Below are 19,709 nucleotides of genomic sequence, written 5' to 3'. Positions count from 1 at the left end.
CTGTCTGTCTTGTTCACTTTGTGGAATATCCTGCCTTCCCTTCAGGAAGGATATAGTACAGTGCTTTTATGCTTTATCTTTTAGTCCCACGTCGCTTTTGTGAAACAAAATCTCACCAGAAATGTCCAGTGTGTTGAACAGACGTAAGAGTGAGCTGTTTTAATGGAACAGATGACCTGGAACTATGTCCACACTGCCTTCCTCCATTCTGCAGGGAGACTCCAAGGAGCTCAGGGCCCTGTGTACAAAGGTCTAGCCCAGTGGTTGTCAAAGGGAGGTCCCCGCACCAGCAGTACAGTTTGAGAGATGCAAAGTCTCAGGCCTCACCCTAAATCTATTGAATCAAAACCTCTGGGAGTGAGACCTACAATCCATCCTTTAACAAACCCTCCAAGTGATCTGATGCCCAGAAATGGGAGTGACTTGCCTTATGTCATTTGGGGAGTTCAGGGGGATTCAATTGTTGAGTGCCTAATGTGTGTAAAGTTGTAGAGTATATGCTGTAGGGGATACCAAGAGTTACATCAATGCATTAGTTATCTGTTGCCGTGTAACAAATTAGCCCAGAGTTTCGCAACTTCAATAACAGGGTCATGAATCTGGGTGCAGCTTTGTGGGTTCCTTTACCTCAGGGTCTCTCACAAGGCTACAGTCAAGGTGTGGGCCAGGGCCTCGGTCATCTCAAGATTCTGCTGGGGCAGGGTCCACTTCTAAGTTCACTCAGTGGCTGTTGGTAAGATTCAGATCCTTACAGGTGGGTTGGCTGACAGCCTGGTTCCTCACTGGCTGTTGGCCTAAGGTTGCCCTCAATTCCTTGCCACATGGGCCTCTCCAAAGGGCAGCTGGCTTCCTCAAAGTGAGCAAGCAAATGAGAGCGAGAGAGGGGGTGCCCAAGACAGAAGTCATAGTTGTTTGTAACATTTTGGGAGTGGCTTGTGCTCCGTTCTGTTCATGAAATGAGTCATGAAGTCTAGCCCACCCTGAAGAGGAGGGGATTATACAAGGGCAGGAGGTGGGGGATCTTCCAAGATACCACCATCCCTTCTTCTGCCCTTTCGTTTACAATTGTGGCATCAGATACGTACACGCCTAACTGTGGAATCGGTCAGAGAAGGACCGTGGTCATAGGGGTGAGCACAAGTTCAGTGGTGGTTCAGAGAAAAGTAAAAGTCTCTGAGAGGAAGAATCAGGAAGGCTTCTTGGAGGACGCAGCATTATCAAAGGACCTTGAAGAAATGGAGGATATACCTCTGGCACAAAGGGGAAAGCCAGGTGGAGGACAGAGCATAGGCAAAGGCAGTGAGGTGGGGAAGTGAAGGGCCCGCTCAGGTGTCCAGGTATCAAAACCTTACAACTTGGGTGGAGCCTGGTTAGAGGTAGGGAGAAGAAAGCTGACAGTGGAGATTGGACCCATAGGGTGGATGGTTTCCATTGTTAGAGATGGAAGAGGTCTCACCCTTGCTGGGGGGTGGGGATGGGGGCCATGAGGTGGGATAGGCATGGCTTCCATTACTGCTGGGGCCAGGACTGAGGAGCTCTGAGCTCAGTGCTCTCCCCTGCCCCACCAGCCTGGCCCTGAGGCCCATGCCCCGTTTTCTCTTGCAGTTCGGACGCACTGAAGTCATTGACAACACACTCAATCCTGACTTTGTGCGCAAATTCATCGTGGATTACTTCTTTGAGGAGAAGCAGAACCTCCGTTTTGACTTGTAAGTGGAAGATGGTGCTGAGGCTGGGGCTTGGGGAGGAACCACCGAAGGGAGGTGGGACTGTAGGACAGGGGTTGGTAGTAGCTCCCCTTACCAGAGAAGGGGAGGGGCCAATGATAGTAGAGGGAGCTCAGGGTTGGCCTGGAATAAAAGTGACGATTAGCTGAAGTCTAGCCCCGCCTCCATCAGGAGATGGAAAAGAGGTGAGGAGAGAGAACAGAGGCTCCCCACCGTTTGTCTCAGCTACGTGGGGGACCCTGAACAAGCCCTGACTCTAGGGGCCGGTTGAGGAAAGCTCTGGGGGGCAAGCTCTAAATCCACCTCCAGGGAGCCTTTTTCTCCGCAGCTGCCAGGGCGGTCCCCATTGACTACTCCCTCTGTCAGAGCTTGTTTGAGGAGAGGGTACCCCCCAGTCTCCCCTCCTGCAGAGGTAACCTGGCTGATGGGGCTCAGAGCATGTGCATGTGTCTCGCAAAGGAGCCGAGTGCCCCTCTGCTGAGGTTAAAGATGATGACAGGAGGAACATTGTTTTGTTGTTTTTCCAAGGCGTGGGGTGGTTAGAAAGGACCGTGTCGCAGAGAATTGTGGACAAGGTGGACAGAAAGGGGGTTGGGGGCTTGAAGGAGCAAAGGAAAAAAAAATACAGTGGAAGGAAATGACTTTTCAGGGACTGATGGAGGGCTTGCAGCCCATTGTCGAGAAGTCACCATTTGGGGACATTTTGGAGAGAGAAGGTGCTCAGGGTAGGGGGAGAGTGAGAATGAGTGCCCTCAGCAGAAGGCATCTGGGCCTGGATGGCCTGGTGACTGGGGAAGAGGGCTGCAAGTATGGCTCCGGATAAAGGGAGGTACCCAGCTGCAGGGGGAGAGGTGAAGGTGTTGAGTGCATCCCTCGTTCTTGAGTGACAAGACCCAAGGTCAGGCTGGGCCCCCCTGGGCAAGGTGACGCAGTCGGGGAAGGTCAAAGGCCAGGTCCTGAGCTCGTTTCAAGGGCAGCCGAGCCTCAGCTGGGAAGATGGAAGAACAGGCAGCGAAGGGCAAGGTGGCCCAGCCACCTGTGAACCAGCCGGGGCTGCAGAGCAAGTTTGTTTTCCTTTTTCAGTCTTTAAGGAGGTATGACATGTATATAAGGGTCCATTCCACGATGCGCTTTTAGATGTTCACACTCATGTAACCACCACCCAGATCAAGAGACAGAACACGTCCAGCACCCCACGGGGCTCCCACGTGCGCCTCCCAGCCATTACTCCCAGGGGTAACCACTGTGTCAGAGACTGGTTTTTGGAGTACAGGGGTCCTGGCTTGGCTCAGGGGCCCCAGCAGTTCTGGGCAGGATGCCCCAGCTATCTTCACCATCTCTGTGCGTCCCATGCAGATACGACGTCGACTCGAAGAGCCCTGATTTATCCAAACACGTGAGTTTTGCCAGCGACTGCCCAGAGGTTCTGAACATCTCTTAAATGCCAAGGTCTGGGTCGGCCTCGGACTTCACCGTGACACAGACTGTGTGTCTGATGCTGCCACCTGTCATTTCAGAGCCCTCGTGCTTCTAGGGATGGGGTGATGGAGGAGGTGGGGTGGCTGTGGGCAGGGTGGGCGACACTGTTTTTTTTTTCTGTTCCCCGGGTATGCAGGATTTTCTGGGCCAAGCCTTCTGCACCCTCGGAGAGATTGTGGGGTCCCCTGGGAGCCGCCTGGAGAAGCCCCTCACGTAAGTGTAAAGGGGTGGGGGGCCTGCCTGGGTTGCTTCCCCAGTGATGGGCCAACTTTCCAGCCTCCCTTGGCTCAGGGTAGGGGCAAAGCAGTCAGCCAGTCATGCAGGCTGAGGAGGAGTAAGGAGACCAGGTTTGGGGGGCTCTGAAGTTTATGGAATTTGGGGCCCCCAGAGTGAGGTATGTGTCTGTCCCTCCCAGCCCCCAACTGCCTGGGTCTAATTCCCATTTGTCATTCGGGTCTGTTTCCTCCCTCCTGTCACCCAGCCCACCTTTGGAGAGGCGCGCCCTCTGCGGGGATTGAGGAGGACCTCAGCGGGAGATGGCTGGGGAGGCCAGCCATGAGGGCAGGCAGGATCCTGGAGACGATGGGTTGGTGAAGGAGGGGCACCCGTTTCCCCCACTGAAGGTTTCAAATGCTTCGTTCTCCCCAGTGAGACCCACGCACAGCTCCCCTTCACTGGGCATCTCCTCTGGGCCAGACCATAATCAGCTTCTCTGATCTCACAAGATTCACTCAGCAGGTCTCCCCATCTCACAGTTCACACACTGAGGCTCAAAGAAGTGGAGCAGTGGTCCTCACACTGTGGCAGGCTTATCGTCAGGAGGGCTTGTTAAAGCACAGGTTGCTGGGCTCCACCCCCCCACCCCCACCCCCAGGTTCCGATCCAGCAAGTCTGGGGTGGAGCCTGAGAATTTACATCTAACACACACCCGGGGGGGGGGGGGGGGGGGGGATGCTGGTGGTGCTCGGAGACCACACTTTGAGAACCCCTGAGGGGCGGTCGCCCAGGACTTCACAACAGGGCTTGGGAGGAAGACCTCTCCTTCCTCTGGCCCATGGCTTTTGGTCCTGTTTTGACGTTTGATCCAGAATAGCAACCTGTCTCCAAGAATTCCGATGCCAAGTTCTGTGGCCTCTCAGGACGAGGGTACTTGGCTCATGGCATGCTCTCTCTTCCTCTCTCTCCACAGGATAGGAGCATTCAGCCTGAATTCCAGGACGGGCAAACCCATGCCAGCTGTGTCCAATGGGTAGGTCAGCAGACATCTTTGGTCCTGGAGTCCTCAGACATCCAGCCAGCTCTGCAGAGGGAGCCTCAGAGTCCAGGCCCGGTCCCTGCTCCCACCACCGTGCACGCAGCCCCGGCCAAGGGGAGAGAGGAGCCTGGGTCCCTCCTGCAGGATGTGGGTGCTTTGGGCCACTCTGCAGCCAGCCCCTCCCCCATCCAGACCTGAGCTCCAGCATCCCCAGGCCCAGTGGCCCATGGGACTTCAGGGAGTAGGGTGGGGATCAGAGGTAGGGGCTGCTTCCGGTGGCCACCAGGGACTGGACACATTCTCTTCCTCTCTCCCTGGCCTGGTTTCTTCGGCCTCTCGCCTCTTGCCCTTCTCCCCTTCCTCTTTCCCTGCCTTCTCTTTATCTCCTTACTCCACTTCCCCTCCATGCTCCCACTGCTGGATGTCTGCCTCTTCGTGGAGAAGATGCTGCTAAATCCTCACTTTTTCTATTTGTTCACCAGCTGTGGTGGGCCAGCCCCATTCCCCTGGCCTCCACCCTGACCATCCGCTTTTGGCCGGCTTCCCGCAACTGTGTGCAACAAAGACCCTCCCTCCCCACTCTTTGCCTGTCCCCTCTCCTGGTTGGAGGGAAGGTCCTCACCTGAGGGTGTTGGGGGGCAGGATAGGGGATATCTGCCTGCGGGAGCAGCCTTGGAGGTGCCTCAGACACCTGAGCAAATATTTTGGCCCAGTCAGCAGAGCTCCACTGGCCTTGCTGAGGGCTCCCAGGAGCTGGGGTCCCAGCAGCTGCACCGGCCACCAGAGCAGCTGGATATGGGACAGGGGCTCTAGGGGGCCCAGGGTGCTCACGGCCCAGGAAGGGTGTGGATGCTAATTTACCAGGAGAGTATGGAAGCAGCAGTCGGAGAGGGAACAGGAGTCAGGGAGAAGAGCAGACAGGGAGGGCCAGAAAGGCAGAGAGAGAGAAAGGAAGGCCAAGCAGGTGGGAGTGGGTTGGGTCTGGAGGGGAGGGAAGGGAAGGTGGGAAATAGGAGAGGGGCCCAGAGGCAGAGGGAGAAACACTGGCGGAAGAGGCTGGTGTGAGGACTCTGTCTCCCTGGGCAGACACATATCAGTCCCGGGGAGGGCCAGACCGGGGCTGGGGAGGTGCTTTGGGGGCACTCCCCACGTCTAGGGGGACAGGCTTGGCAGGCCCTGCCACCCATCTGCGATGGGAGCCTCCAGATGTGGCCCCTGCTCTGCTCACCTGATTTGGAGAGCTCTGGGCTGTCCCCACCTCTGGGGCCAGCTCCCCTGCTCCTCTCTGCTTGAGAGCCCCTCCCTCCGAAAGCTGGCACTGGGGAGAGTTCCATCAGTGGTTCTCAAAGTGGGTTCTGCCGACAGCGACAGCGCGCTGCTGCTCCCAAGGCGGGCCTGAGGGGTGGGGCCGGATTTTCTCAGCTTTGCAACTTCGTAAAGGAAAGGGGGCGGGGCGGGGAGGGAAATGATACGCACTGTGTGTGCATGTTGGTCCTGATGGAGGCTACAAACACACTCATTTTTAGGGGCTAGGAAACGGAGGCTCAGAGAGGTGCAGGCATGAGTCCCAAGTCACACAGCTGCTGGACAACGTAACATTTTTTTCTCCCTCCCAGTGGCCCCTGGCTACACCGGGGGCCCCCACCCCCAGGTTCATCCCAAACACTGGAGTGGGATGGGCTGGTGCCTGGGGGAGGGGACCTTCCTGGCCTAGGGAAGAGGTGGTACAGGTCCCCTGGGTGAAGGCCCACCCTGGGAACTCGCCCTCCCGGAAGGGATTCTTCGGGTGGGCCGGCTTCAGGTCCTGGTTGCCCCCCTCACTGAGTTGCTGCATGAATGGCCAGGAGCTCTCTTCTCTGGAGAGACCCCAGCCGAGGAGTTCAAGGGGAGGTAGCCGTGGGAGAGAGCCTGGACAAGCTGTCCTAAGAGCATTCCAGCCCTTCTGCTTAACTCCCCCTTGCTGCTCTCCCTCCCATGATAAATCGGAGTGGCTCAGAGCTGAAATGTCCCGGGACTCTGGGGGTCAGCTGGGTGCAGGGCGGGGTGGCTGGCCCACGAGGTCTTTTGCCCACAGAAGTGGTCTTTGGATGGAAAGTTTGAGAACCACTGGTCTGGAAGCCTCCGGGTGAGTCTGGATGCATTTCCACTTCTAGGACTTTCATTGCAGACACTACCCTTGGTGGGGCTCTGGGCTCTCGGGGAGCAGGGGGCGGGGCAGCTCCAGGTCTGGGGGCCTGGCCCAGGAAGCAGTGCACTAGGCCACACTGCCACATGGATTTCAGGAGACTCTGTCTCCCCAGGGGCTTTGGGCAGGTCTGCTGGGGTAGGGGGGGGGGAGGAGGGAGGGTGAGGAGGGCTGATTCGGGGAGTGTTCAGGCTTGTGTGTCTGTCTTTGTCTGGCTCTCCATTCTTTCATCTTCTCCTCTCCCAGTGGTGTCCCAGGGAAGAAATGTGGCACCATCATCCTGTCCGCTGAGGAGCTGAGCAACTGTAGGGTGAGTGGCAGAGGGGCTCCAGGACGGGACCTGGTGGGGGCACGGGTGGAGCAGTGACAGAAGGCAGGCTGCTCTCCCTGTGACCCCCGGGGCCACGCGTGTCTTTGGAAGGTATCCGGGGGAAGGCAGGGCTCCTCAGTTTGACCTGGCGGTCACAGAATTCTGTAACATCAGAGCTAGCCCGTGAACTGTGAGATCGTGACCTGAGCCAAAACCAAGAGTCGGACGCTTAACCGACTGAACCACCCAGGCGCCCCGGGGCCTTCTCCTTTATAGCGGAGCGCACTGAGGCCCGGAGCGGGAAGGAACTCGTCCACAGTTAGCAGCAGAGCCAGACTGGCCCTGGCCCCTGCCCTCCACGCCGGGGCTCCTCCATTCCCCATCATGGTCACCTCTCACATGTCTTTGAACCAAGACTGCTTTGGCTCCAGGACTGGCACAGAGGGGCTTTTTCCGTCGTGGAGCCTGGGGGCTTGGCATGTCGTTGTCATATTGCGCTTTTAGCTCTGGAGTAGGGTGACGCCCTGCACGGGGTCGAGGGAGTGAGGGTGTGTGTGTTGCAAAGCTAGAGTCTGCCATCGCAGGAGGCCCTTGGTTTTGCTCCTTCTGTGGGACCGTGGAGAAGCAGGAGGTGGGGACAGCTGAAGGGGTAGCTGAGCACACCAACAAGGGGCTCAGGGGACTCGATGGCTAAAAATAATGACGAAACATAGTGATGATGATAGTTCTTACTTGTCAGGGGAGGGGCATTTTTGCCTAAGTTATCACTGCTCCTGACAACAATCCGAAGAGGTGGGTACTGTTCTTGTTCCCATTTTACGAATGAAGAAATTGAGGCTCAGGGAAACGGAGTCATCTGTTCAAGGACAGGAAATGGTAGAGTCAAGGTTCTAACCCAGGTTAACCCGATTCTAAAACCTGGGCTCGTTCCCAGGCTTGCACGCCTCTTAGGTTCATTGGAAGCCACAGGTGGGAATGGGGTGGGTCCCGGGGAGAGAAGGAAGAGGTGGTGACAGAGTGTGAACACAGGACCAAGCCTAGGGTAACCTGGGAACCCGAGTTCACATAGGGCTCAGGTTAGAGGGTGTGGGAGGGAGGGGGAGAAACAGGATTTTCTGACCTTCCTGGGAAATCAGTGCAACTATGATATTTGTTAGCTATAAATATTTGCCTTATTAGAAAATAAGTTGAGCAATTAAGAAGCTATATGTTAATTCACTTAACAATGGCAACATAAATAACAACTTTTCTGAAAAATAACTACCTTTTCCAAAACAAGAGTCATTTAGTGAGAAGAGCGGCCTTGTTTTGCATTTTTGTAAATATCTTGAATGTCAGGCTGAACAGAAGAGAGTTAGAGTCTCATATTTGCTTCTGCAGTCAATCTGTTGTGTATCACTGCTAGGTAAATTCTAGAAAACTCCATGTCTTATTAGCATTATTATGAAAAGAATGTTGGCCTCCTGGACCACCTCCTGAGGGTTCCTGGTCCATTCTTTGAGAACTGCTGCTGTGGGGGTATAAATTGTTAGCCAAGATTAATTGAGCAATTATACTGAGCCACACCCTGTGCTAAGTGGTTTACATGTATCGACTTCTTTTTTTTTTTTTAATTTTTTTTCAACGTTTTTTATTTATTTTTGGGACAGAGAGAGACAGAGCATGAACGGGGGAGGGGCAGAGAGAGAGGGAGACACAGAATCGGAAACAGGCTCCAGGCTCCGAGCCATCAGCCCAGAGCCCGACGCGGGGCTCGAACTCACGGACCGCGAGATCGTGACCTGGCTGAAGTCAGACGCTTAACCGACTGCGCCACCCAGGCGCCCCTGTATTGACTTCTTAATGTGTATTAGTGTGATGTGCGATGTAATACTGTAAGTAGTGTGATGTATTACATAATATCTGCTATATTACAGTTTTTCTTTTCCAGAGAGGTTAAATGACCTGCCCAGGGTCACAGAGCCACTGGGTAGGAGAGATTTGAACCCAGGCAGTCTGGTTCTAGAGCCAGGGTCTTTAAACACCAGGCTGTGGGCTTCCAAACTCTGCTTTCAGGGGCCTCCCGTTGGAGAATAAGGCCCAGAAATGATAGGCCAGGGCAGTGTAGCGATGACCAAATCGACTTCTAGGCCACTGCTCCTTCTTGCTCGGCCAAGTGTCTGTTAACCTCAGTGGGTCTGGAGGAATTTAGCAGCAGGACCACACCCCCTCTGGTGTACCGCCCCAGCAGAGGGCCTGGTGTGCGGTGGCCAGCCCTGCAGGATCGATCAGGAGGAATCTGTAACCGAATAAAAGCACAGACCAAATGTTTAGCAGCAGACCGCGATGAAAACTACAAATGTGTATGCTGACCATCCGGAAGTCACCGGCGTTCAGGCAAGGGAGAGAGAACACCGCCGACATTACAGGAGAGCTGTCGAAGCTCCCCCAGACTCAGCTTCTCCATCTGTATGTCGGGGCTGATAGAGGTGTCTCCAGGATTAAAGGGGCTCATGGAGGCGGCTCTGCCTAACTGGTGCCTGGGAAGGATGGAATCTGAATTCCTTGAAGCCTAAATTCCGTTTGCCCCCAAGCTTCCAGCTCAGCTGGTGATTTCCTCCCTAGCTTATAATTAAATAAGGTAATACGAGTGAAAGTGCTTTGGAAATTCTAAAGCCCTAGACAATGCTGGGTGCTGTCATTGGTCTAGTTTTCCGGGATTGGCAAACAATCTGCCTTTTAGTATCCATTAGGCGCCTCCCTGTTCCTTGCTCCTTCCCCACCTTCCCTCCAGGGGTGGCCACAGTTTCCTTGATTTAAGCTGTTCCCAAGGCAAGGAGGTGGGGGGTGGGTTCCCTCCCTTCCTCTTGAGATTGTCAGCTCCTTTTCTTTCGGGGCGTCTTTGGCTGAGTTCTGTCTTTCCCTAGAATACTTACAAGGAAAAGAGACTAATTCCCAGCATCTGGCTGAATGAAAATAATTACATCTGAGCTGCTTTGCTTCTGTGGCTCCAGCTCGGCATTCAGTAGGAGGATCAAAGGAAGAGGGTGGAGTCTGAGAGGTTTTTTTTTTTTCCAACCAGAGCAGGGCTTTCTGCTCAAGTGAATGTGTTCTGCTAAGTAGTCGGATGGTGTGGACGGGTGGGGAGTAGCAAAGGACTCCAGTGGGTCACCAGCGTGCTTTGATAGGTTACGGAAAAGCTTTCCTTATCTAGAATTTAAACAAGGAAGTTGCAACAATTGGAATTTGATCCCAAATACTATTCAGTCATACTGGATGTTGACAACGATGAGCTTAAGCTCCTGAAGGGCCTCTGAATCACCAAAGATTTAATTATGTTCAGCAGTAAAACTATTATTTTTCTGTGTAATACTGACCAACATTTGCATAGCCCTCACAATTGACCAAGATCCTCATGATTATAGTCTATTTGGTCCTCACCACAGGGCTGGGAGGTGGGTAGGAGTGAGTGCCTCCAGTTCACAGGTGCAGAGAGGTTGAAGTGACAGCTTAAGATTGCTAGGCGGAGAGGGGTTCCTGGGTGGCTCAGTCGGTTAAGCGTCCGACTTAGGCTCAGGTCATGATCTCACCACTTGTGAGTTCGAGTTCCGTGTCAGGTTCTGTGCTGACAGCTCAGAGCCTGGAGCTTGCTTTTAGATTCAGTCTCCCTCTCTGCCTGTCCCTGGCTCGCACTCTGTCTCTCAAAAATAAATAAACATTAAAAAAGTTTTTTTTTTTTTTTAAAAGATTGCTCGGCTGCGGACCCCTAGTCCTCAGGGAGTATTTCCCTCATCCACAGTGCAGCCATGAGCTTTGTGGTACATGAAACAGGGGTGGGCTTTGTGATCTTTGTGGGGCCAGTAGCTTTCAGCAGGCATGGTGAGTGGCTGGGCTTCTAAAGAGAGCTGGGGGGGTGTTGTGGACGCACAGGTTGGACAGCTCCTGGCCCTCCCCTTCCCAGATCCTTAGCTACCCTTACGCCTTCCAGACACCCAGACCTGCTTTGCCATGGAGCCCGGAGGTCCTGGCCGGATAGCACGTCTTCACTGCCTCCCTGTCAGGTTCCTGTACACACTGGAGAGAGTGTGGCTCCCCTCTCACAAGCCTGGGGAGTCAAAGCTTCTCACTGCAGCTGCCCCACGAGGTCCCCCACCCCTTAGGTATCACTAGCCCGCTCACGAGTTCATTCATTTTTTTCAGCAAACATGCTTTGGCTCAGTCCTTGCCACCACCCCAGAGTTTCCAGTTTAGTGCGAGAGACAGAAATGTCAACCAGCAATCACAGTACAGCAGTAGTCCTTAATTCATCAGACCCATTGCCTCTTTTTTATTTAAAAAAAAAAAAAAAATTTTTTTAACGTTTATTTATTTTGAGACAGGGAGAGACAGCATGAATGGGGGAGGGTCAGAGAGAGAGGGAGACACAGAGTCTGAAACAGGCTCCAGGCTCTGAGCTGTCAGCACAGAGCCTGACACGGGGCTTGAACTCACAGACTGCAAGATCATGACCTGAGCCGAAGTCGGACGCCCAACCGACTGAGCCACCCAGGCGCCCCCCCCCATTGCCTCTTTTTTAATAGAAAGCATTTTACAGCACTCTTTACTATCCTGAAGAAAAAGCCATGGATAATACCATATAATATGTCAAAATACACACAGGTGAAAGATTAAGCCCTTACAGCTACCTTGAAGAAGATGGCAAGGAGAGCAGCTTGTGCAAAGGCCCTGGGGCAAGGAGATAGTGATGAGTGATGTCAGAGAGGTGAGGGTGTAGGTAGGAGTGGGTGGGAAGTGGGGGGGGGGGAGGACCTTGTAGCAGAGCCCTTTAGCAGTTTTGTTTTTTTTTTAATTTTTTTTTTCTTCAACGTTTATTTATTTTTGGGACAGAGAGAGACAGAGCATGAACGGGGGAGGGGCAGAGAGAGGGAGACACAGAATCGGAAACAGGCTCCAGGCTCCGAGCCATCAGCCCAGAGCCTGACGCGGGGCTCGAACTCACGGACCGCGAGATCGTGACCTGGCTGAAGTCGGACGCTTAACGGACTGCGCCACCCAGGCGCCCCTAGCAGTTTTGAATCTTGATAAAGTCAGAACTCTCACTGTTCTGAGGACAGATACCAGGGAGAGCCCAGTGTCTCCATGTGGGAGCCTAGGGGAGAGTCCTGGGAGGAGGGGAGAGAGATAAGAAGAAGGAGGTTAGGTGAAGTGGAGGGAAGTGGTGAAGCTTTTCTGAGACTCAGAAGTATGCAGGTTGGTATTTAGGAAAGATACATGTTATGGCTAGCACGGATATAAGTGTCCTGCAGGCTCCAGGTTCCACGCTGTGAGCACGGAGCCCAACGTGGGGCTCAGACCCATGAACCATGAGATCATGACCTGAGCTGAAGTTGGAGGCTTAACCCACTGAGCCACCCAGGCACCCCTTTTATAATTAGTAGAATATGGTATTCAGATTTATTTTCCCATATCAGTAGATATTTTTTGAAAACATGGATTTAATAGCTATATATTGTTCCTCTATTATATGGATGAGCCATAATTTATTAAATATATTCTCTTCTAGGAAAAAATGTAATTAATACTGCCCTGAACATCCTCCTAGCCAAATAATCCCATTTTTCTTTTGAGCTTTTGTTGATGGATTTTGGTTAGTATCCCAGGCACATAGTCTCCATGAGTGGGAGGGAAAACAGTCAAGCTGGGGTTTTCAGCTTCCGAATGACCAAATCAACAGATGTACAACTGATTAGATTGTTTGGGAAGTCAGCTATTAAGACAGCAGAGAAAAAACAGCTTGACCCCCATGTGGTTGTTACAGTCAATGTGTAAAGACAGACCCAATCACGTAGACCAACGTCTACACCCACCATCTATATCCCAATCAATTCTAGCCTATGTGGTCTTCGCGGACATCCCAGAACACCTGTGCCCTGGGTCCCTGCTTCTGTGGTCTTATATCGGCAGCCTGGGGTTCCGGGCCCTTCTGTGAATGTGGAAGCCCTCTCAGAGGTCACTGCGCACAGAATGACTCTTGACTCTGAGTTGTGTTCCCTCCTGCTGGAGTGCTGAATTTCAGAGTTGCAGCTAATGATTCGTTTTCCTTTTAATTGATGTCTTCTCTTTTTTGGACTAAAAAAGACAATGTACAAGTTCCAGGAAATTCGTAAAACCCAGCCAACTTTGAGGAGAAAACAATAAATATCACCATGGTTCCACCATCCATTTAAAAGTACTTTTTGGGGGGGGGGGGGGCACCTGGGTGACTCAATCAGTTAAGCATTCGACTCTTGATTTCAGCTCAGTCATGATCTTAGTTCGTGGGATCAAGCCCCACATCAGGCTCTGGGCTGACAGTGCAGAACCTGCTTGGGATTCTCTCTCTCCCTCTCCCTCTTCCCCTTCCCCACTCACACACACTCTCTCAAAATAAATAAATAAGTAAACTTTTTAAAAAACTATAAAACTACTTTTTAGGGTGTAGTATGTGAGCAAAGTGGCTAAGAACTTGGGCTCTGGATCTAGACCAAATGCCACTGCTTACTAGCTGTGTGACTGTGGGTAAGTTACTTGACTTTTCTGTGCCTCCATTTATTCATTTGTAAAATGGCTTTATTTAATCGTTGGTGTTTTATTATGGATTTTTGCACTGATGCTGATTTTTAACGGTGTCACATTATATCTTTATTTTGATTACTGAGATTCGGGGCGCCTTTTAAATTTTGTACTCGCCTTACTCTCTTGTTCTGATCCTGGAGCATGCCAGCAAGACCCGGTTTTCTTTTCTCCCCTCCAGGGTGTTGCTACCCTCTCCCAGCCTTCAGCCCACCTGCTGACCTCTGGGCCTGACCTCTGACCTGCAAGGCCTCTCTGGGTCGGAGGGCTAGTGCTAGAGTGGACCAGGCCACCCTGGAGAGAAAGGCTGTTTGCTGTAGTCTCCCAAGCAGCCTGATTAACATGCGGAAAGATGCAAATTGAGGCAATCCTGCTGTTTTAGAAGAACTTAATATGTTTTTTAAAAAGATAGGGCGAAAAGGCAGAAATTGCAGGAAATTATATATTGCAGGAGTTGTTTATCTTCTGCACAGTTGATTCCAGAGATGCTTCTGGTTTGGGAACAGCGTTTCTTGCGCTCAGAGAGCCCCACCCTCCAGCTGAAGCTATCAAACAGAGGGACCTCTGACCACGGCCGGAATTCGTTGCTTCCTACTCCTGCCGGCTCAGTCCCAACTGTTGCCACTTCCCAGCCTCTTCCTGGGGTCCATTCACTAACCCACATGTAAGGGGAGCAGTCAAAGCCTTGGTCATATGATATGACTGTTGACATAACTCAGAGCCGCCTTCCGAAGTAGGGTCCCCAGACCAGGACAGTTCCTTGTCTCCAGGACTCCCTGGGGCAGGCTCACCCGTGAGGGAAGAAGCTTGCTTTCGTTACAGCCTAGAAATCTCACTGAAGGTCTGTTGTATCCCTGTGGATTCGACAATGGCACAGCAGTACCCATAATCTTAATGGGCTTTTGGTGATTGTTTCTGGGTCTAGATTGTGTTAGGGATGGCAGGGCAGGTTGAGCGACAAAATAAGCCACCAGCAAAACCTGTATTTGCCATCAGCGGGCAAATGAGGGGAATGAGGTGTGGGGAATCAGCGGGGAATGAGGTGTGGCTGCCTGGAAGCTTTTTCCAGTTAGCGGATTTTTAGAGCCAGTCTTGTCTTGTCTTGTCTTGTCTTGTCTTGCCTTTCCTTTCCTTTCCTTTCCTTTCCTTTCCTTTCCTTCTCTTTTCTTTTCTTTAATTGTAACTAGTTTGCACGGAGGAGGCCTTTCTAAAATGGATTTCACACTTTTCTGAGTCCTCAAACTGAGGCTACAGAACACAAATTCAACTTATCTCAATGATTCGGGGGGGGTCATCATTTGGAATCTCAGTTATTGATCTTTGGAGCCAGACTGTTGTGTTCCAATCCCAACTTCTCCTGTTAGTAGCTGTGTGGCTTCCGGCGAGGGTGTTAACCTCTCTGGGCCTCAGTTTCCTCATCTTTAAAATGGGACTGATAATGGCATCTACCTCATTGGGGCGGTTGAGAGGACTCAACGAATTAAAATGAATTAGTCACCGTAAAAACAGTGCTTGGCACGTCCACCTGAGGTCGACCCATGTGGTATTGCCATTTTCGTAGGTAGGCAGTTCCATAGGGTCCGGCCCAGTGGGGGATGGCATTCCACAAGTGTTGGCCCCTGTTCTTGCAGCTGCTCCGTGCTAGGCACTGTGGGCTGGTATTTGACATATGCCATTTGCCTCAGTCTTCCTGACAGGCTCACAGGGGGCGTTATTACTCTGTTTTTCCAGAGGAGAACACCAAGGCTTAGGTTAAGTTGCTTGTCAGAGGCTGCTGAGCTGATAGGTCGCAGAAGTGGTTTCCAGCCAGGTGGCCTTGACTCCCCTGTACTATTCTCTGTGTCAGGTGTTGTGCTGGGGCCAGGGGCCCCCCTCCCAGGGGAGCACTGAATGGTCCTGGAAGTTACGATAATTAAGTTGTGCATTGATTTTGTCCTCATATTCCTGCCCCCCTTCCTGATCTTGCAGGGCCTTGAAGGTTCTCCTAGGAAGCAAAAGGAAGAGCTCTTTCTCCTGGATTTTTTGGTTTGGGCTGTTGCCAGTATATGTGTGTATTTTAGAGTCAACCGGGGCAGGTTGCTGTGTGTGGCTTGCCTGTGTTCATTCAGGTGCAGGTGTCCTATAGGTGACCTCTGATTGTGTGGAATCACATCTGGAGATACGACCAAACTGTATCCCGGGGAAGCCGGTGGAGGGGTTTTGGATTCCCAGACTGTCCCCTGGGTGCCAGCCTTCCCCACTGCCACCCGTGTCCCAGTGTGCTCCCTGTAGCATTCACACGGAAGCCTAAATTGCCCTGCGTTAAAGGACACTGTAGTCATCCTGTCCAGCATGTCACTTTACAGATGGGGAAACTGAGGCTTAGACACCAGAACTATGGGCGCCTTGCTGGGCTATCTCCACTCTGTCCTCAGCAGAATCTGAGAGGTCAGTGTTTTCTTTCTTTCTTTCTTTCTTTCTTTCTTTCTTTCTTTCTTTCTTTCTTTCTTGATTTATTTACTTAGAGAGAGTGAGAGTGTGCTAGCTGGGGAGGGGCAGAGAGAGGGAGAGAGAGAGCATCCCAAGCAGGCTCCACACTGCCAGTGCAGAGCCCGATGTAGGGCTGGAACTCATGAGCCATGAGATCGTGACCTGAGCTGAAATCTAGAGTCAGAAGCTTCACCGACTGAGCCACCAGGTGCCCCAAGAGGTCAGTATTTTCTGATGCCACTGCCCGCTGCCTCCGTGAGGAGGAGCCAGCGCTGGCTTCATGGGGCTATGATCTGTGCAGTCACACAGGGCCTAAGTTCGGTTTAATGCCCTGCTGTCACATTTTCCCTTTCCACTGGGCCCCACAGATTATATAGCCAGTGCTGGGAGAAGCCCACCTGGTCCTAAGCCGCCTCCTTTTTCTAGGCCATGGGATAGAACTCCCCAGGGAGGCATTTAAAATGCTTCCTCTGGGGCGCCTGGGTGGCGCAGTCGGTTAAGCGTCCGACTTCAGCCAGGTCACGATCTCGTGGTCCGTGAGTTCGAGCCCCGTGTCGGGCTCTGGGCTGATGGCTCGGAGCCTGGAGCCTGTTTCCGATGCTGTGTCTCCCTCTCTCTCTGCCCCTCCCCCGTTCATGCTCTGTCTCTCTCTGTCCCAAAAATAAATAAACGTTGAAAAAAATAAAAAAAATAAAATGCTTCCTCCATCCAGCATGGGGTGGGATTGAAACTTTCTCCTACAGTGACTATAGGGGACAGACTTAGAAGGCTAGAGATCTTTTTGGGAGGCTGAGAGGGAATGCCCTGAAGTCTACCTGCCTCGGTTACCCTCTGTGTGACTGTGGGCCTATGACAGCCTTTAAAAGCCTCAGCGTCCTCATCTGTAACATGGGGAGAATAGTGGAGTTACTTCATATGGTCTTTATGAGGATTCAATACAATAACGTATGTAAAGAGAAGGCTTAACACAGTGACTTGCACACAGTAAGTGCTCAATAAGTCAGCCATTCTCTTATTCCAGGTCTGAAGTCCTGGGTTTCTCTGGAGGCTCTAGGATTCCTGGGGATGCCTTGCAAGCCCCCAGTCCAGCTCTTTCTTCCCCTCGGGTCAGTCTTGAAGAGGGACACGATGAAAGCCGTCCTTACCCGCGCACCTCTGTGCCCTGGCTGCTGTGTGCCTCAGCACTGGCCCTCCTCGGAGCCTCCCTTTACTGGGTACTTCCGTCCCAGATTAACCAGAGGCCAGCCCCTCCCTGCCCCTTCCCCCAACCCCGACCCCACCCTGGAGTCCAAAGAAACCAGGGAAGAGGGCCTCACAGCTGGAACGCGCTCCCTCTCAGCGGAGTGGTATGCCGGAAGAGGCCTGACTTGGCAGCCACTTCGCACGTGCTGAATTACACTCTGCTGGTTGCCAGCTGGTGACCTTGGGCAGGTCACCTTCTTCTGCCCCAGCTTCCTCATTTATAAAAAAGCAACAGAGGATTACTTCTCGGGCTAAAGTGATAAGGAACTCAGTGACTTGGCTACACGTATGGTATCTAATAAATGTTTGTTGAACGAATGAAGCAGTGAGTGAGTGAGTGAGTGAGTGAACGGATGCTCTGTGTTTGCTGTTGTCAGCTGTCCTTGAAGGGAGGCATTTGGGGTGGGGTGGGGCAGGGACAGAGGCCACATATGTTGTGTGTGCAAGGAGGGCAAGTGTCCAAATAGCCCTAAGAGCTTACACGTACACGGCATCTAGTGTGCACCATATCCTGTTTTCAGCGGTACACTCGATTAACTCACTTCAGCCTCACAACAAGCCTATGAGGTAGGCGTTGCCAGTACCCTATTTTACAGATGAGGAACTGAGTGCAGAGAGGGTGATTAACTTGCCCTAGGTCACACAGCTGGAAAGGGTTGGAACTGAAGCAGGAGGTCTGGCTCCAGTGACCATATTCTTTTTTTTTTTTTTTTCAACATTTATTTATTTTTTGGGGGACAGAGAGAGACAGAGCATGAACGGGGGAGGGGCAGAGAGAGAGGGAGACACAGAATCGGAAACAGGCTCCAGGCTCCGAGCCATCAGCCCAGAGCCCGACGCGGGGCTCTAACTCACGGACCGCGAGATCGTGACCTGGCTGAAGCCGGACGCTCAACCGACTGCGCCACCCAGGCGCCCCTCCAGTGACCATATTCTTAACCATTATACCACCACCTTCTCCCTACCAAACCTTTTGACCACGCCCTTCAAACTTGCGGGAGGTTGCCTTTTCAGCTCTGCTACCATTTTGGTCCTCGCCGGGCTGTGGGGCTGAGCTCAAGAGACCCTCTTCCCCACTGAGAGGAAGGGGGCAGCGTGAGAGTTAGGTGACTTCCCCACAGGCCCTAGCCCTTGAGGGCAGGCCAGGCCCAAAGGACTAGAAGACAAAGCTCCGAGCTCTGGCCAGTTGGCAGGAGATTTGTCGGGATGCAGAGATTTCAGGTTGAAGAGGCCACAGGGGGATGGGTGGAGAGAAGGACATGGGGGCATTTCTGCCCAGTGCCCTGTCAGCCACGGCAGACTGAGGGGCTTGGGGTCACGTGAGGGGAGGGATCCAGCGGTCCTCAGCAGGGCCTGGATACCTTCTTTGTGCTCTTGGGCTGAGTATTGGGTCAGCCAGGGCCATGAACGACCCGGGGAGTCAGAAACCCAGGGCTCTGCCTGGTGAACTTGGGGGAGTCGCTCCCTGCTCTGAGCCTTAGACTCCTCAGCTGTAAAATGGGCCATATCTACCTTCGAGAGTTGGGTGGACCTCTCCTGGGTTAGTGGGTGTGAAAGCAGTGCCTCATCTGGGCTGTCCTCCAGGAGCCACACAGGGTGTGAGAGAATGAGGCAGTGTGGACAGAGTGAGGGCTTTGAGGTTGGCAGACCAAGTTCAGAGTAGCCTTGAGGCTGGCCGGTTCACCTCTCTGAGCCCCCTGGTAAAACAGTAATAAAGCGACGTGCGCGTTAACGTGGACGTGCCCGCTCCTCTGCTGAGTGCTTTGCAATTTGGCCCTCACGACGGTGCTTTGAGGTCTGTACTGCCGTCAGCCCTGTGTTACAGAGGGGAAGCTGAGGCTCTGAGAGCTTGCCTCCCTTGTTTGAGGGCACACAGGTAGAAAGTGGCAGAGCCAGAATTCAGACCGGGGCAGCTGGCTCCAGAATGCACCTGCTTCACACACCCCCCGGCTGCTCCATTAGACCTGCCCGGTGGGGTTTGAGGATGAAATGAGACTGTCCAAAGTGTTAGCCCAGGGCCTGGCCCTTGGTTGAGCAGGGCAAACGTAACATGCTGTCCTTTCTAACCAGCCTGGTGCTCAAATCCTCCTATTTTCCAGGGCCCTGGGGCTGTGTTTCCACAGGGATTGGGGCACCTTCCAGCCTACTCCTGCCTCACACCCCTGTTCTCTCTCCCTCTCACCAGGATGTAGCCACCATGCAGTTCTGTGCCAACAAGCTGGACAAGAAAGATTTCTTTGGGAAGTCCGACCCCTTCTTGGTGTTTTACAGAAGCAACGAGGATGGAACGTAAGTTCTCTGACAGCACTTCACCCCCTTTCGGGAATCAGGGATGGAGGGGTGTGGTGACCCGCCAGGCCAGGCAAGAGGGCTTGGGCCCGCCTCTTCCCAGTGCTGCCCTGGGGCTCCTGCTCAGGGTGGAAGTCTGGGGCTCCTGGGTGGTGCCCTGAC

General features: G+C 52.9%; 1 protein-coding gene across 3 annotated transcripts in view; it reads left to right on the top strand.

The window, feature by feature from the left end:
* CPNE5 (copine 5) overlaps positions 1-19,709 on the top strand; it is a 79,529-nt gene that overhangs the window by 24,217 nt on the left and 35,603 nt on the right. For 2 of the 3 annotated variants that reach the window (XM_040473351.1, XM_040473353.1), the window contains exons 3-9: positions 1,606-1,709; positions 3,084-3,123; positions 3,343-3,419; positions 4,396-4,455; positions 6,536-6,586; positions 6,893-6,956; positions 19,444-19,547. In XM_040473351.1, coding sequence (XP_040329285.1) covers positions 1,606-1,709; positions 3,084-3,123; positions 3,343-3,419; positions 4,396-4,455; positions 6,536-6,586; positions 6,893-6,956; positions 19,444-19,547 — 500 coding nt within the window. The remainder of the gene's footprint in view (positions 1-1,605; positions 1,710-3,083; positions 3,124-3,342; positions 3,420-4,395; positions 4,456-6,535; positions 6,587-6,892; positions 6,957-19,443; positions 19,548-19,709) is intronic. The other variant, XM_040473352.1, reaches the window with a different exon arrangement.

This window comes from Herpailurus yagouaroundi, unplaced genomic scaffold (assembly GCF_014898765.1).
Source record: "Herpailurus yagouaroundi ecotype Mexico unplaced genomic scaffold, PumYag 139, whole genome shotgun sequence".
In the NCBI taxonomy this organism is placed as follows: Eukaryota; Metazoa; Chordata; class Mammalia; order Carnivora; family Felidae; genus Herpailurus; species Herpailurus yagouaroundi.
This window is presented reverse-complemented; position numbering and strand designations above follow the sequence as displayed.